This window comes from Xiphophorus maculatus, chromosome 22 (genome assembly GCF_002775205.1).
Source record: "Xiphophorus maculatus strain JP 163 A chromosome 22, X_maculatus-5.0-male, whole genome shotgun sequence".
NCBI classification, from domain to species: Eukaryota; Metazoa; Chordata; class Actinopteri; order Cyprinodontiformes; family Poeciliidae; genus Xiphophorus; species Xiphophorus maculatus.
The window spans coordinates 15,790,703-15,809,221 of record NC_036464.1 but is presented as its reverse complement, the minus strand read 5'-3'; the positions used below and the strand labels follow the sequence as shown (position 1 = coordinate 15,809,221).

At 36.0% G+C, this 18,519-nt stretch overlaps 1 protein-coding gene across 33 annotated transcripts in view; it reads right to left on the bottom strand.

Annotated features, from left to right (window-relative positions):
- The window catches only part of LOC102216920 (calcium-activated potassium channel subunit alpha-1), a 156,304-nt gene that overhangs the window by 35,084 nt on the left and 102,701 nt on the right, over positions 1-18,519 (bottom strand). For 9 of the 33 annotated variants that reach the window (XM_023327687.1, XM_023327680.1, XM_023327681.1 and 6 more), the window contains exons 12-21: positions 18,283-18,365; positions 18,124-18,193; positions 16,942-17,097; positions 16,347-16,456; positions 16,155-16,223; positions 13,341-13,352; positions 9,261-9,347; positions 9,094-9,170; positions 7,021-7,029; positions 3,393-3,566 (exon numbers count right to left, since the gene is read on the bottom strand). In XM_023327687.1, the coding sequence (XP_023183455.1) occupies positions 3,393-3,566; positions 7,021-7,029; positions 9,094-9,170; positions 9,261-9,347; positions 13,341-13,352; positions 16,155-16,223; positions 16,347-16,456; positions 16,942-17,097; positions 18,124-18,193; positions 18,283-18,365 (847 nt within the window). The remainder of the gene's footprint in view (positions 1-3,392; positions 3,567-7,020; positions 7,030-9,093; positions 9,171-9,260; positions 9,348-13,340; positions 13,353-16,154; positions 16,224-16,346; positions 16,457-16,941; positions 17,098-18,123; positions 18,194-18,282; positions 18,366-18,519) is intronic. The other 24 variants (XM_023327690.1, XM_023327691.1, XM_023327709.1 and 21 more) reach the window with 7 other exon arrangements.

Sequence of the window (18,519 nt, the reverse complement as noted above, 5' to 3'; positions counted from 1 at the left end):
CTGACCTATGACACAGATCTTCAAAACAGGGACCCACAGTGGCCCTGGCATCTGTCTCCAGCAATCTGCCTGCACCACAGAGGCGGCAGACTAACTGGCTAGCATCTAGGGCGTATTGCAGCAACATAGGATGAAGGGTTGTGGGGGGGCAAGCCTGCCTGGTGGACAGGAGCTGTCAAGGCAAGTTTGGTGACAAACCAGCAAGGCTGGGAAAATGAAAATGCAAACATAATTTCTGTGTCAAAACAGATAAAAATCCTTTGGAATGAGATGTAGATTCACACACATGCTTAGACACAAAGATAAAAGTGAATGCACTCATAACGCGCTCTCCCACATGGGCCTGGGGGCTGTAAACGCCTGAAAGCATCTTCATAGCCCAAAGTCCACAGTCCATGTCCATACATCTGCTACACATGGGCTTCTTTCTCTTTTTTTAAACAATCCATGTTGGAACCATTTCACATATTTTCAGAGATTTTTTTTATTATTTTTGTGGTGACTAGCTGTTCAAGCAAAAACAATATGTGAACAATTAAGAGGAAAGCATTTACACAAAAGAACTCAAAATGATTATTTAGGTTCGATTTTTATCTCTTTAATTCATAATTTTCTCAGATTTTTTAAAATTGCTCTAAGTCATCTGCAGTATGCTGCATATTAAATAAAAAACTGAAATTATTTTTCAAATATAGCTTTATATGTCCACACAAGTGAACAAGCATTAAGTCAAATAAATAAGTAATACTATATAGAGAGTCAGAATTATAAAACATAAACTGTGAATAAATAAACATATTTTACTGTGTTGTAATATTGTTTGGTAACTTTTAGTCCCATTCATCTCCAAGTCAGCTATTTGTTTCAACTCTTTAGGCCCTCTCTATACTTTCCTCGGCTGAAATGTATATTTTAACGAACAATTCTACAGAAACTACCAAAGTATTGTTTGATTGTATTGTATTGATTCAGAAAATTGGTAATAGAAAACTTACCAAAAAAATCAGTTAATTCAACATAACTACCTCTCAGGGTTTATATGTCAAGTACTGTATTATTCCAACTTTTAAATTGGAAAGACAACGAATAACCACACAACTGAGTTAACCTACAAACATGTTTTAAGTTAAAGAGAGTAGTAATAAATTATGTTGCTTTTCTTAGCATAATATAAAAATAACTGTGTTCAGATGTAGGGGTAAAATATACTATGTGATGCATTACATCTGCATTACAGGTTAATACTTACAATTTTCTTCACACAAAAATCTATAGTTGAAATATAAGTATTATGTTACTCTATTTTCCAAATAAACAGCAAAAATGATTATGCAGTACTAGATCTATCGGTTAACTCACTGTCACTGTCTTCAACAGAATTGTAATAAACTGAATCTGTGAGTTTATAAATCAACACAAAGATTTCTGATATAACCCCATTATAAAAGGGTCTGTGTGTGTGGTACACCTGCCTTGTATTGGAGCACAGGCTGTACTAACTAAAAACCTCCTATTCATCAACTTCAATAAAAGTGTCTAAAATCAACTTGTAATGAACAAAGCTGTGGTTATTATAAATAAATCTATCTTTTCTTCTCCATTTAGTAGGAGGAGGAAATCCAACCACCCCTGTTTGACAAAGCCCAGTACTCTCCATCACTAAAGTCTTTCTTTGTTCATTCAGATTTAAAAAGGGAAAGAAATCTAAGACAGAGGAGGCTTTCCCTAAATCCTACTGAGGGTTGAAGGAAAAGTGAGATCAGTAACCATGTAATGGCCAGTAATTGGTACCGAGGGATATCAGTGCAGGCCCAACTACAACAGGCCAAGCCAAACTCATCATGCTGTGTTTGACACTAATCTAGGCTGAGTCGGCAGACGGTGGGAGAATGTTGAAAAGGAAATCAGATCTGTACGTCTGAACTCAAGGCTTTGATAGCAAGGCTTACTGCTGCCATGTCTAATTGACAGACAATTTAGTATTTCCACGTCCTCTTGTTAAAAAAACAGAAAGGAAGGTCTCATCGGGAGCTGAGTCCTCTCACCTATCCTCAATAAAACCAACATCACTTTTAACTTATTTCACCTCTTTGCTTTTTTCTGCTCTTTTTTTTTTACAATACAAAACCTCCTTTCTTTACCCCCTGATTTTTTTTTATATCATTCACCCAAATCATTTAGTCCTAATGTGGAAAGTGTTAATTGTGATCCATTAAAAACCATACACAAGTCATCAACAAAAAGAACACTCAAAATGCAGGCTGAATGAGACATTATCAATACAATCTCATAAACCATCATAAAAATGAAGAAAATTACCTACATGTGTGTTAGATACAAGCATTGCATCATTAAATCCTATAAAAATCTCCTGAAAACTTTTTTTTTGTTTTTGCCTTCTATCTGAAATGCTCAATTTTAGCAGTTTTCTAAAGTACTCAGGTCTGCTTTAATTAGTTAACTTACTGGTCAAAAAGCGGTCAAATGTGAGTTTTTTTTTTATTCTCTGAGATGTGCCAAACTAGCCACAAGGCAAGGAATATATTTTGGTGAATATAGGAACAGAAGAAAAGCCTGAACCGTTAACGAGGCCTTCAAGGAGTTCAGGAGCAGCATAGTGTGTGGGAGGAAATAACTTTCTTCAAAGTGCGCTTTGCACTTTTTCACTTTCTAGAAGTAGTAAATATGTGGAAAAAAAATCTATATAGTGTAAAACACAAAAAGAACTCTTAAACAAAAGCACAGTATGTACACTGCACTTTTATTTTACATTCCTGGACCAGAGTCTCAAATAACTCATTTTCTGCTCTGCTTCTTATTAAAAAAATAAATTCAATATTTGCACAACTAAACAAAAGATGCAGAAAAATTTTAAAAGTAATAAAAAAATCTAACTAAAATATTGTATAAACTTAAAAGTCTCTAAAAACATCAGGCAATTATGCAACAATCAGCAAATTACAGCAATACAATTATTGCGAGTGAATCGCCATTGATGTATGTGCAGAAATCTTACCTTGAACAGTTAAAAAACATTTAACATCACGCTTGAGAGGTGACATTTTCACACAACTGCATGACTGACGCAGCATGCGGTAGCCACGTATCTAACACCTACAGTACTGTACAGTACCACCACAGAGCCACACCACTCAAAACTGCCATTTTGAAACATTATACCGCAATGTAGAGCAACAAAAATAGCTAAGATATAATCCTAAAACAAAATTCACATCGGCCACAGCTTCACAAACTATGGTGTCACAAGAAACAGGTCACACCACGTAGACGACATACAGACACACTGAATACCTCCACATGAGAAAAAAACAAAAAAAACAAAACCACACATCACAGACATGTAACGACATGTGTTGGGCGGTGTAACTTACAGGCACGTAAAGTGGTTGCGCAATCATGAACAGAGACAGAGGAAAGTGGGTAGGCCCTCTGAAGGGTGTCCATGTTACTATGTACACTGCCTGACATGCAAGAGCAGTCTCGCTCTGAACGGCCGCAATCAAAACAACATGCCAGTTTCATTCGTTTGTAGACGGACATCTTGGCTACAGTCATGTTTTGGGATGAGAGGAGAGGAAAAGCAGCAGGTTAATGGCAAAAGGAGAAATATTCATTTAAGGGGGAGTTGGAAGGTAACTGTATCAGAAAGTGCAAGCCTTAGCCACCTGCTTCACAGACTTGAACCCCAATTTACATCAAAATGCAGTCATTTACAATTTACTAATTAATTCATCAAAGTTCACTCAGTTTTGCTGTTTGACAAAGTTTAAAAGTTTTTATAAAGGAACAATCACATGGGTTCTGGAACATTTCTGATTCTTAAGGAGGTCAAGCTGTGTGCTAAGGCTGAAATAGGTTCAAAAGACAAAACTGTAACTATGGGAAAGAGAGGCAGAGAACAAGGGGGGAGTGAGGGGGGAGGCATTCAAGGAAAAAGAGGCATGAGCAATATTTTCAGCAGCAAACCTTATATGTACATTCTTTCATACATCTGTACATCTTCTATCTGTTTGCCTTCAGAGCGGATCACGTACCTGTATCCCATCATGCAGCCGGAGGCTGTGTCCATGGCATCACACTATTCTACTTTACTAGACTGGTCACTTCATGCTTTTTCCAAAGCCTGCAGTTTCACTGCTCCATTCCACAAAGGGTGTTCAGTCTGCTGTGAATGTTGATTGGTTGCTAATCTATTGTATAAACATTTAATGGATTGCTTTGGTGTTATTATGCTGTGTTAATGAGACCTGGTCAACTCTGAAGGGAGAAAAGCCTTTTTTTCCCCGGGTAGAAGGAAAAATCAATGATAAAGTCAACCTGTTTAAAAACAGCTTAGAGCTTTGTTGCTTTTTATGACTTGTAGTATAAGTTAACTAACACCAAGTGGCTTTATTCAAGTACAAACTTATTCAAAGAATTGTTTGTATTATTTGAAATATCACTTTTGATTAGAGCTGCACCAAGCAATCTGCTGAAACTGTCTGATTTTAGAGCCTGACCAGAAGTCAGAAACTCAAAAATCTAATCTTTTTTCTGATCAATGAATTCCTCACTTGAGCACTGCTACATTGCAGAGAAACTCACTGTAAGCTACTGTTATGTCTCAAACTCAGAGAAAGTTATTTTAAACAAAACTGTATTACATAAAGATCTGTCTTTGGTGTAAAGATGTTCTATAGTAACAATAGTCTCACATACAGTGTGACATCACCTTTGCTTCCAGTATAAATAAACAATGTCTGCTCACAAGAAGGCTAGAAGTAAATACTTTGAATACTGTTCTTATAACTACTCATACCAAAGGGAAATAGTCCATTCAATTCATACTCAAAAAACAGATTTTCTGAGTTTGTAATCAGGAAATCTTATTAAAAAGACCCTTAATGTAGGAATTAAGCAAAGACTGACTTTCCAGGCAAATTGAGAACAGCCTAGAATGTAATTTGCATTGGTAAATTACAGTATATTATGCGTTACATAAGTAACATTGCATTACCTGAAACTTATTAATGACCAGTCAACCACATATGCATGGCTATGTGTTGGTCTGCATTGTATGAAACCTTGAACCCAAGGGGGAGCAGTGAAAATCCCCAGAGCTGCATCTGTAGATTGCTGTGACTCTGGGCAGAAACAGTCCATGATCCCCATTCTCTCAATGGAGGGGTGCAAATAGACAGCACAGTAATACAGTCTGGCACCCGTGCAAAGACACTTTCAACATCCATGACCCATGACTCAGATTGGGAAAGCAGATCATGAATGAAGTAACAGGTTTAAACTTGGCAGAAGGCATCAGGGACTGTTTTATCGAGTAGCATGCACGTATGCTTCGTGAGCATATGAACAGCATGCAAAAAGTGCAGTTTTGCTGTGAGCAACAGGAAAAGGAGAAAACTGTTCACATTAATGAACCAGTTCTGGGGGAGGCATGGGCAAACAGGTGCAGTGAGACTGTAACATCATGCTGAATTTGTTGAAACTCAGAGTTTTTGCATGGCCACTTGGTACACAGTATATATAAGTAACAATGAGGATTTCTAACAAAATGGAAAGGGAGAGATGGGGAACAAAAGACAATCATACATGTACTCACTCACACACATCCTGACAATGTCTTTCACTTCTGACTTCACAGATAACCAGATTCTGGTCGAGGACCATGAGCTGTTCATTATAGGGCATCGGAACTGATAATTCAACATAACATAAACCGAGATAAACTGTCTGCATGGGTGTTTGATAAGTCCCTCCCTCTTACATTTCACCGGAGGACATCACACTCAAACAGAAGCATTCGGAGGTGATATGTTGAATATAAAGGATGTCCTCAAGAGAGCAGCATTCTGATATAAATCCCCTCCAAAAGCTTTTTTTTAATCATTATTCAGCAAGAGTGCAAGGAAAGTGATACAGATGGCTCAAATCCTTTGAGCAATGAATGTATCATGTAAACATAAAACATCAAAGAGTACAAAATGACACAACAAATTAGGTATGGTTAAATCTGTAAGACATGTTAAATTTTTGATTACATGTATTTGACAAATCCACATATCTATCCTTGTATTTTTGCTGAACAGCTTTCAGGAGATTTTAGTTTCATCCACAGACATCAACATTTACATTTAGTACTGTACATGACTGGAAAAGTATCGCCATCTAGTGGCAGCAGAATGCTATGACATTTATTGTTTCTGCATTTCTACAGGACTTGTCACCCAGGGCAGCGAGTCTAAAATATAAAGAGCCCAGCGACTTCCCAGATTTGAAACGTGCAACACTGTTGCAGTGGCATTTCAAGTCTGAAGGGAGAAGATGATCTCTGAAAACTCAGCCAGAGTTGAGGAAATATGGGGGCTGAGATCACAGAAAAAAGTGGGACAAGAAAAAGACCAGATTGTTTTGATTGTGTTTTGGCAACTTCGTTTGTTAGGATTTAACAGAACTTCCCACAAGGACAATTTCTGCTCTCTGGGAGAGAAAAAAAAGGAAAGAAAAAAAAAAGAACAGCCGCACAAATGTTCTTTTGAAAGAAAACAGGTCAATTTAAATGTCACCAGCTCTTGCCTGCATATAGTTACACTTTGACATCTTGTTTTTTTTAATTATTTTATTGCAGGATAATGACAAAAATCTCAGAGCAGATTGGTTTTTACATAAAGAAGATGAGATTCGATTGATTCTCAATTTGTGACCAAAAACGTCAAAGGTCCATAGTCACATCCAATTAGGTTGAACTTAATTTCTTTTCTTCTAGTTAGTCTGTGTGTCGGTAAAGAAAAATAGGAGAAGCCCTGATGCTGGTTTTAAGTTTGATTTATGCTCATTCACTTTGGTCTGGTTTGAGCACAGTGTAAGAAATGAGAGGCGAGGAAAGGGATGCAGAAGCTACACTGGTACATGCAACATAGATACAATATACTATTGGCTAAAGAGGAAAAATATAAAACACACTGCACTCTGGGTAATAAGACACCCATTTTTTGTTTTACTCACAATAAATCACTACCAATGAGTAGTTAAAATAAAGAGGTGTTTTCCAATGGCAGCAGGGAAGGAAATACATCAAAAGTTTGTCACTGGTCATAAAGAAACATGGAAACAAAAACAATAAAGGATAACAGAACATGATATACCAGAACATACTGCAGGGCAGGGTTCCACAGTAGTGAAGGAACAGATGCCTCTACAAATGCAACCTTTTGGGGCAACTTGTATAATATCATTCAAGATATTGTTGCATCCAGAACATATTATGAATCCTGATGTTTTTTCTACTTGAAACATAAGTGGCAGTGGTTTACCTTGTTTTTTTTTTCTTCTACCAATTGGCTAATATTAACTGGCAACTGACATAAGTACAAATATTATGCTATGTTTTTTTATGCTATATCTAAATTGAATTTTACAGACAAAAGTTCTGCGCCTTATGCTGTCAATAACTATCATGTACAGCACCCTCCAAGTCCCTTGCAAAGTGTGTAACAATCTCTAGATTAGTTCATATTTTATTGTCATAACACAATGTCACACTGAAAAATCCTCCATCAATCTTGTTTATCACAGCTCCAGTTATTTGAAATTCATCAGCATCAATAGTTTGAGTTGACATAACATTTTTATTCATTTAACTTTCTTAAACCATTAAAAAACTGTTTATCCTCACTGAACTGTGTGTGAGCAGAAACCTCAGGGTATGATCAGTAAGGGTCTGGGGTGTGTGTTTTTGTGGTTCTCCACCAATATCTGGCCAACGTTCTCCATGTTTGCAGTTTAAAAACAATCATGGCAGAAATAACAGCTGCTTCAGTGAATACAAGTTTATAAAATTACTTCAGTTTTCAAATGTTCAAAATGGTTTAAGATGTTTTGCTGTTTAAGTAATTAAACTTGTATACATTCACTGTATACTGTATACATTCACCAACATTTGACTTGTTGGTGAGTTGGCACCTAACATGTGGCTATAATTCACATTTCTTTACCTATATTTTATTTTATGATCTGCAATAAATGCCAAATTTGGTTGTTGAAACTAATTAATTAAAATAAAGTTGCTTTTGATTTTTGAAGGAGAGATAAGTCAACATTCATCAATTGGTTGAAAGAATTTGTCATTCTATTAATCAAATAGTTGTTGAGGATTTTTCTAATAGACATTCCTGCACTTATGAAAATCACTATTCATCTAGCTAACTCAAAAAACATATTATTTTGCCTTTCCCATATTGAAGAGTGTCTAAGTAAAAACAACCTTGTAATATCATATTTACATCTCAGAGAAACAGGAACTCATAAATTACTAAAGCTCCTAGACATTAAAAAAGTTAAAATTATGTAAAGAGGTTTTAGTTACATTTACTATATATGAAATATGAGAGGTGCCACAAAATACAGTATGATGTACATGATTTTAAGACTTTTTACACATCTAAGTGTGGAGGGTGATGCACATGAAGTTGTTTAGAAGAGCAGCTCAATAATAACCGCTTTTATTATTATGTAAAATGACTTGGTAATATTACATTATATTTTAAGATATTTAATATAATGTAGAGCTATAAGGGTACAAATTGTTGGATATACTGCTATTAATTGTTTCAAACATTACAAAGAAAACTTGTTTCTTAAGTCTGTTAATAATGGCATTTTAAGTGCTACTGCAACTTGATATATTGTTTTTATTACAGTTTTCCTTCATTTTTAACATATTTTTAGAGTAAAGTCGTTATTTGTTGCTTACACTCAAGGAAAGATGCACTGTGACGACAACATTTAAATATTTACCAAAAGACAAAGAAACTCTGGACAAATGAGCCTACCATAATGGATGATATGGAAGTTCAAATGGGACCCATATCAAACACTTTCCTATGAGTATAATGGTGTGATGACATAAAACACATTAGCACTGAACAGAATAACAATGGCACAATGAAAGGCTTTTAGATTTGTGTTGTAGAAACCTGATGTGCTAAAAAGAGACAAATAAACCCACAAGTTGGTTTAGGGATTAGAGGAAGGGGAGGGAAGGTGCCAGTGGTGTCCAGTACCAGGACAGATACTCACGTCGTTTGCAGCCGCACTTTTTGATCCTTTTGGGGTCTGTGATGTCATCGTGACAAGCTTTGCAGTAGAAAAATGCTCTAAAAATGACAGGAAAATGTTAAGCACTTCAATTCCTCAATCCCTAGATTTGTTTGGAGGTTTCTTTTCCATCAGGGATGTATAGTTACCGCTTTACTTCTTTGGCATCGCTAGCAATAAAGAATCCTAATGTTCCCTCCTGCAGCTTGACGTGATTGCCTGGATTGATGAGGATGCTGGGAAATCAAGGGCATACAAACAGAAAAAAGGCTTGTTAATGTCCAGACGTTACTCAGATCATGCCCACAACATGCTAATCAAGAGGAATGGTACACACACTTGTTAAGGCTTTCAATCTGACTAGGACAGTATCGATATGAACTGAGTTTTATCTTTCTGTTTACTCCACTCTAATTTAGTGGTTTTATGTGTGTCAGGTTAGTAAGAACAGGTATATATCCTTGGCTTTAGGGCAATTTGTGTATGTGATACTCACACAGATGGACAAAATGTGCAACAGTATGATCGGACACTGAATTTTAATTCTTTTCTCTCTCACAAAATGATACTGGATTGGTCAGTGGGTGAGAAGAGGGACAGAGAGGTACAAGTAAAAGGGACAAGCGCAGAAAGAATTAAAATCATGGCCATGGAGTGGTTTTAGTCTCAGCACTCAAATACAGTCATCTTGGAAAACAAAATTTATGTTATGATGACCACTGAGACACGACTGCAGTATAGAGAATGTACAGTTATAGTAATCGTTTCAGTTAGTAATTGACAGCAGGATGCAAGGGAATGAACAGCTCTTTCTGTCAACATTTGTGAAAATATATTCAAGTGCTATATGAAATATGTTATTGGTTACAATAAAACATAAGAAAAATTTAAATAAGTCCCCTTTAAAGTAGTAGTACCATTTAAATTAATATGATAAAAAATACAAAGTTAATATTTAGATCTAATTTTCACTAGAATAATGTTCCATCACAGGATATATTCTAATATTAGAAATAGTTGTTTTGGGTTTTATTTTGTGAGTGGATTCAATTCGAAACTCTTACAGTGATTGGCTGTATCATTCCCCATTAATTAGACTACAACACAGAATACACACATATATACTGTAATCACATACACACACTCATACACCCCCACACGCACACTGGTCATTAATGGTTACCTGGAGGCAACAATCATCAATGATATGGGTGTCAACTAAGGTTTTAAAACATCGACCCAACGACCCTTTAAAAATTACACTCCGTCAAAATAAAAGCTCAGATGACAAATTATTTTGTTTTTTTTGTCTCTTATACTTTTTTGAATAATTGAAAAAGAGGAGATGTTTCCTTATTGTCTTGATTTACATTAATAATTATAGACACGTGTTAAAAGTGACAGCTGTTTTTTAAACAAAAATAAAAACAAAACAATCTTTCCTCTGAGCTCTAGAAACAATAACATTGAGAAAATAAAACAAACATCAATCAGCCATAGCATTATGAACTCCCATTTAATATTGAAGAGATCCCTGTTTGCCAGTAAAAAGGCTTCTTTGTCCTGGACACTCAGATCTTACAAAGGAAACATCTGGAGGTGTCTAGTACAAACATTCTGGGTCCTGTAGAACATGTGGTAATGTTTTTAGATGTTGTGGTTGTTCCCGATTTGCAGACATAGACAATTTTTTTGGCATCACACATAAGGATGTGTAAAAAGCCTTAAAATAAATGTATCTTTCACTTCGGTAGCATTACCTTACACTGGTAAAAGTGCAAAAAACTAATCAACTGTCTACATAACAACTATAAGATTCCATCTATGTGCCATCCAATCAGTACTTTGGGAAGCACAGAAAAAGATAGTGCTGTCCCTCAACCATTAAAATTAACACGGAAAGTTGAGAAAATGCCACAAAAACTGAAAACTACTATTGCTCAGTTCTTCAGCATCTAACAACTTGATCTGGATTTTTGGTGAAGCAAAGAATGAAAATATGGAAACACACATGTTCACCATATATATGATGGAGAATCTGTGATTCTGAGGGCCACTTTGTCTTTCAAAGGCCTTGGAAGCCTTGTTAAAAGAGCAAATACCAGGAGATAATAAATTAAAGCCTCATCAACTCCACCAGTCAACTGAAAACAATCCATTACTGAGTCTTTCCAAGGGATGACAAGTGAATAAATCAAAAAATTACTTAAACTTCTACTGTCATCTCCATGGTCATAAAAACTTCCTCTTAAAGGGGGTAAACAGAAGATGAGAGGATAAAAAAGAACAACTAGTCTAGAAAATCTAGAAAGAATAATACTCAAAGTCCCCTCACTTTGTATGCTCCAACCTTATGAAATGACACAGGTGAAGTCAGACAGCAAATTAGCAAAAGGTGCTTGTACCAAGAATTAACAGTGGAGTTACAATGGGGTGTATTAAGTTTGAAGGCTTTAATATTCCAAAATGTAAGCTTATACTAGTGAAACAAAGGATGAATTGAATAGTAAACTTTCTACACATTCCTGCTGGAAGGTGCCAAAAAATTTGTTTGCATATCTTCAGATCTTCCAATAATGTATCTGAGAAGTTTGTGAACTCCTTACTCTGTTTTTTTCTTACTTTTTCAAGGCAGTTTCTGCCCTTAAAACACTCTATAAGATAGTGCTGTGTCAAGAGAATCATTCAGTCACATCACAGATGATCTGTGCTACTGTGCTACTCACCCACATTATCCTTAGGTAATCATAACTCCATGGCTGATCGTATATATATATATATACGATATATATATATATATATGCTCATATTTGTGGTCATATTGCACCAGTCATGCAGATCGAATTGTTATTTCCATGTCTATGATATACAGTCCTTCATATGGGATGGCCCAAGAGAAGTAGACAGGCAGTATCCCTGGCATGCTATGTAGTTAAAAGTACATCAACTAATTCATCTAATACAGTTCCACAAACATTGCTGCCCAAATCTGAGATTTTACAGGCGTATCAATCCATGACATCTTTCTGAAATCAGGTATAAACTGGTGAAAGTCAAAGGTACAAAACCTCACATTGTGAGCAACAAGGCAAGCATCAAACATCTTATGTGACTGTATTGGAGCATGCAGTTACCAAACAGCATGAAGAGGACAGGAATCAAACAGAAAGGCATAGCCACCGCAGTACAGGTATAAGGACAGGTACGTAGATGCAGACGGTTGCAGTAACTTCTGTGCAGTTGGATTGTTTCTCAAACACCAAACTGACAGGAAGTGACCTCACTTAGGAACATCTACTCAAGAGACGCACAAGCATGACTGTACATGGTGGCTGAGACACACATGGAGAAAACAAAATGCACATCCAACCACAAAAATTACCCTCTCAAGGTAGTCACACATACTCAGACACACAAACATGCACAAATGGATACACATGTAGCACAGAATATGAAAGGGTCATGGAATGCAAAAGTGAATTGTGGTGCTTGTGAATTTAAAGTTTAGCTTTGATCAATCTACAGCTTTCCAAATTCAACCGCTCCATGTTTTTTCTAGAGTACGGCATTACCAACATAAAAGGTTGACATGAGACTGGTATTAAATCCATGAAAGCAAAAAACATGCTGCTGTGTCAGCCACTGTCTATAGCAATGTAAAGCAACGTGTCTGTCTAAAAGTTAATATAAGCAGATCAGTGCTTATCAACACCATATCTGATGCAACATGTTTGCACATAAACTAATCACTGATTCTGAGACAAGGAACCACAAAGTACTGCTCTGACACTGATATAAAAACACCAATGAGTGGAATGCTAATCTTCTCTGAGAAAACACACATAAAAAGGGTTTCAACTGAGCAACACTGAAAAAAAACTGAACGTGAAGAAAAAGGAAAATCAATCAAGAAGGTTAAGGACAAAACTGAAAAAAGACCAAAATTGAGGTAGATATGAAGAGGGTGAGAGTTTGGCCTTGGTACACCGACAACAGCAAAGACAAAGAAACAGCACTTCTACAAACATTTCCAATTTATCTATCCTCTCTCTCTGCCTGCAAAGAAGTTAGTGCATTAAGCACAAGGGACACCATAGAAAATCAGAAAAAAAGAGGCCTGTGAGATAGTGTTTGGAAAAATATCCTTGGGGGAAACTCCCAAAGTCAGAAGCTTTAAAGTGGTGGAGATTGGGTGGAACTTTGGAAGTAAGATAAGGTAGAGGGCATACCGCTTTCGGCTTCTGCAAACAACAAGAAAAAATCTCAAATCAAACAGTTATCATTGACATAAAAAGAAGAGGATAATGTAACTGTTGCTACATAATTCTCTGCATGTTCACTAAATAGCCCTTATATGGCAGCATTTGATGCAGGTCCGATGGTGAAGTCTTTGCTCCTAAAAATGACCTTATGATTACTTAAAAAAATAAAATAAAAGGTTCTGTAAAGATAGATTCCCTTTAACAATTGCATAGTTGCACATATTTTGTAGGCAGTTCATGGAAAGGCCTGAGAATACATAAGAAAAGAAGACCATGATGCCATTAAACTCAATATACAGTGGCTATCAAAAAAGTATAATGATGATAAACACCCAAGTTTTAGGATAAAAATAAAGACCATAAAAATGTATTCAATGTTTTTTTATACTTTTTATATGAAAAGGGGACAAGAGCATTCAAATGAAAACAAACAAATCTGTGAAAGGGGAAATATAAAAAAGTAAAGCTTCAATAAACTGGATGCACATGTGTGATACATCTTTAAAGTAGATTTTAGTTTTAGGTTTTTTTTAGTTCACAGCTCCCAACAATTACAGTCAATTTACCTAATCTATAATAATGTTATCTAGTGCTGTAATTTGCAGAGAGGCAAATAGGAATCAAAAGAGCATACAAGTCGCTCCAAAACAGACAGAAATATGATGTAAAACTGGCCAGGCAGGTTGAAAGAAATTAAAGAAACTTTAACTTCTGGGTCACAATTCCAAACAATGCTGTGCATCACAAAAATAACACCACACAGGAACATGTGTGGTGTGCCAGTGGTGGTGCCAGTGGTGCCAGTGTCATGATCTGGGATTATTTGTTCTCAGATGAAGGTGACGTTGAAATCAAGAATGTGGAAATTATAAACTAGTCTCAACACCCGTCAGTTTTCAACCAAAATTATACTTTGTCAGACAGTTGCAGGTGAACATGAATTTTGTTTTTTAGCATTACAGTAAGTCCAAGCATACGTCCAACTCAAGAAATGATTGATTCACAAGACATCTGGCTTTGAAGTAAGTACTTCAAAGGTTGTAGTATGGGATGCTGATGGACTCCTATCAAACAAGTGCACATGAATACAGATTATTGTAAGCTTTTATTTTACTAATATTTGTATTTTACATTTTTACATCTAACAGGTTTGTTTGTATTTTTAGTTGATTTATTGGTTGTTTCTCAAATTGAAGAAAACAAAGATGTGGTATAATGAATCGTGCTAAAAGAACATTTATATCACAAAACCTAGATATTTTAACAAGGGTGTTCTTTGAAAACCACTGTAAAGGGGATCTGTTTAAAGTGAATCAATTCGAAAGACATACGAGCAAACAGCATCATGTTATAAAATGTTAATATTAAATGAAGTACCAATGTCAAAATGAGCATTTCTGTAAATGGACATTATCATGCAGCTTTGTCAAAACACACAACAAACCCATTTCACAGGCAAAATGGGGAGGGGTGGGAAGGATTTGGCAATTGAGGTAACAGAAGAAAAAAAAACACTTTGTGTTGTCATGTAGTAAACACTAAAGCAGAGTAGGCTGTAATCAAACACACTCAAAGGGAACACTAGACAGTTAACATCCGGAAACGCAAAGTGGAATTTGATTGCTCAGCATACTTGCAATGTAAATCTGCAAATGGTATTGATTGCAATAGGAAGGTTTTAATGCAACCACTTCTTAGTTGTCTAAAACTATTTCTCAATACAATTAAGCTCAAAGATTTCCATGTCTAACAGTTTTTAATTAATCTTTTTAGTGGCCTAGTCAGAGTCCTGACTTGAATCTAATATAGTCTATGGAGGGAGAAAAACTTAGAGCACATCACCAAATATAAATAATCAACATATCAGTAGAAATAGGCAAAAAGCTGGTTGGCAAAGTTTCCATTGCTGTAATGCTAACAAAGATTTTTCTACTGATTATTAAGAGGTATATTAAAGGAGCTTAATGTGTAAAACAAACTATTTTTGAGCTTAATATCATGTTATGTTATTGACTCATAACAAACATACCTGGTAAGTTGCTTTGATTCTTTCATATTTGAGGAATCCTGGAAACTCCCGTGGCAGATATTTACAGGTGCCTAAATGCTTTCTGTCACAAAGCGCCGCCTATTTCCACAAAGCTCTTCCTTGGTTCTCTAGACTACAGCTGAGCTTTCAACTCACAGCGTACATTGCGTACCTTCCCACTCAGTTCCACTAGGTTAGCAACAGCAACAATTAGCAAACACCTGGTAAAACTGCAAGTCTACTGAGATTGTCATGCAATCTCATTCTCAGTCCAACACTCTATGAATGGTTGCTAACGACCTAAAGAAGAGCATTATTATGATGACAGCTAAAGATCGGAAAGAGTAGGAGCTTGTTGAAAAGACAGAGGCCAATTTTCAAGGAGTTAAATTTCTTTTAAGATATGCTTGATATGTTTTAAGTTATGCTATACAGCATTTGTATAACAATTGAAGGTAGCCTATTTACTAAATTGTGCTATGAAATACACCTGGAAAATACACAATATCCTCCAAGTAATTTTTGACATTTTTTCGTAATATGTAAATGAAAAGCAGTAAATGTATTTCAGATTTCCTACTCCATTTTTGTTTAGATGCCATTTCCAACCAGAATACAACTATTTCAAAATCAGTTTCATTAAATCTGAGGATTGTCTACTACAAGACAATCCAATGAATACTGCATGAAACAAACCCCTAAGAAGTTTACTGTTACCACACAGGTGTGACAGAAACATTCACTTCACAAACCTGCTCTCTCTCTGCTCAGACTTGAATTCAATGGCAATAAGCAACAGCTTCAACTTCACATAGCACAACCTGGAAAACAAAAACACTGTATTAGCGAAGAAATATACAAAAGCACTTGATGTGTTTGAGCATTACATATGTTATTTACATTTTTTTTAGAAAACACAACCTTTAGCAAAGAGTGATACTCACTCGCACACAGTGGGGAAGGAGAGGCCTACAAAGGCACTGGACAAATACTCTGTGTACATCTCATTAGCTACTCCTTCTAGGTAATACTTCTGCCATGTGTCCTCCTCAATCTGAGAAGAAAAAGGATGGAAACCTCAAATGTGAATTTTTTTTTTAAATATGAGAAGGAAAAAGCAGCACAGTTTCCTTTCTAACATCTGTCCAATGTGGACTGCAGATGTTCTCCTGCAAATCATCAGCCGGGTCATTATTAGATGATCCATCATCTTTATGACATGAAAACGGGTCTTCAATAGAAGCAACCGCCTTAGTGTTGGGCCAAAGAAACACTGAACAGATTCCAGATGAGTTGTCACAAAAAAAAACACATGCCAAAATGACTGTAAACACTGCAGTGAAAGCCTTTCTCTGCACAAGGATGGTGAAATTCCCACAGACCTGGCCCATCCGTCACCAGATAAGATATAAAACAGTGGTTGTGTTAACCTCAGCTTCAGTCCAAAAACCATCTCCAGAATGCTGAGAATGAAATCTGTGACACTTTGGTGTGTCCAGATGGATAGACAAGGAGAGTAAATCTGTTCCTGTGAGTTACCTCAATGAAGGACCTCATGGAGAAGAGATTGGCCAGCATGGTCGACAGGCCCTGTGCAAGACAGCTCTGGGCAATGAAACCAGCCTTCAGCTCAGCCAGGCATATAGCATCATCACCTTCCTTCCAGTTCCAGCTGGGAATGTTCAGCAGATGGGCCTTCAGAGCAGGAGAGGTAGAAAGGTCATAAAACAAAGAAGACCATAGAAACGTTTGGTTCAGACACTGCTTAAGAAGTAGTTCATTTTGGCAAACAGTTGATACAATCTGGACATTTATATGATCAATTTAAGGTTTGACTCAACTGACAGCTAGAAAACTGTCATTTTATACAAACATAGCCAGTTTAGCTGGCTTTAGTAAAGTGTAGCAAACTCCCAAGATTATTTAAAGGGCTCTCACTATGTCTAAACTTCTTATGAATGTGAAAATACAAAGCACACATGAGACAACCAGCAGCTGGTTAGCCAACTCCAAACAGTACAAAATTACAAGTGCAGCATCAAGCTATAGAATATATAAAAATATATTTTATTTATAATTTGTCCTCATTGAATATACAATTAACATTAAATCAATCAAATACATAATTCTAAAGGTTTTATGTAAATAGCTAAAGAAAATTACAAAATGTAAGATTATCCTTGGGCTGATAGTACATCTTAATTTTAATACAAAAAAAACAAAAACCGTGATTTTTTTAAAAAACATATTTCTGATTTCACTTGTTTCTGGCCTCACAATTACACTGATACTCCAGTCTAGTAGGGACCATAAAGCACCAGGTTTTTCTGCCAGCCACAAAGAAAATGCTCGCTGTTATATCACATGTATATTTGGTTTGATTCTGTCATGTAAATTTATTTGAGCTGAATTGATAAATATCGCAATTTAATGTGATAATCAAGCGTAATTAATTGTACCAGTGCACTCCTTTAAACTCATATTATACTTTGCTGTAGCACAAACTGTATGTGAAAATACTCTTAATCTTAGCCATTCATCGTATCAGTAAGTGCTTATGTGGTTTTCAAAACACTACTTTGCTCCTACTGCTTTAAAATGAGCAAATAGTTTTTAAATGACCATTGCTGAAAAGGTACCATTGTCATGATTTTAATGCGCTGTGGAGCCCAAGAGAAACATAGTGAAATCTTACACACTGATAATTGCTTTAACACTTACCTTATTGTGATACTGTAGCATCTGTGTTATTATTCTGATCTTGGGATGATAGTTCTTGATGGATATGACCCTTGAAAAACAACCGCAGAGATTCACCATCGAAATGTCACCATAAACAAATTATTTCATACCGATTTCACTTTCCACAGGACATTATACCTCATGATGTTAGAAGCGTCTTCAGCATCAGGATCTGCACAATATTTGTTGGCCAAAATTAGACAGGCATCCGCTGACTCGATCTTTGTGGGAAGAACCAAATAAGCAAATGGTTTTAAAACACAATAATGGCAAACAGAATACATATTTTATCCAGTCTTTTGTTTTTACCACTATCTGTTTTTGAAAGCATGTTATTATTTCTCACAAAATAGTCTTTTTCAAACTTAAATGGTC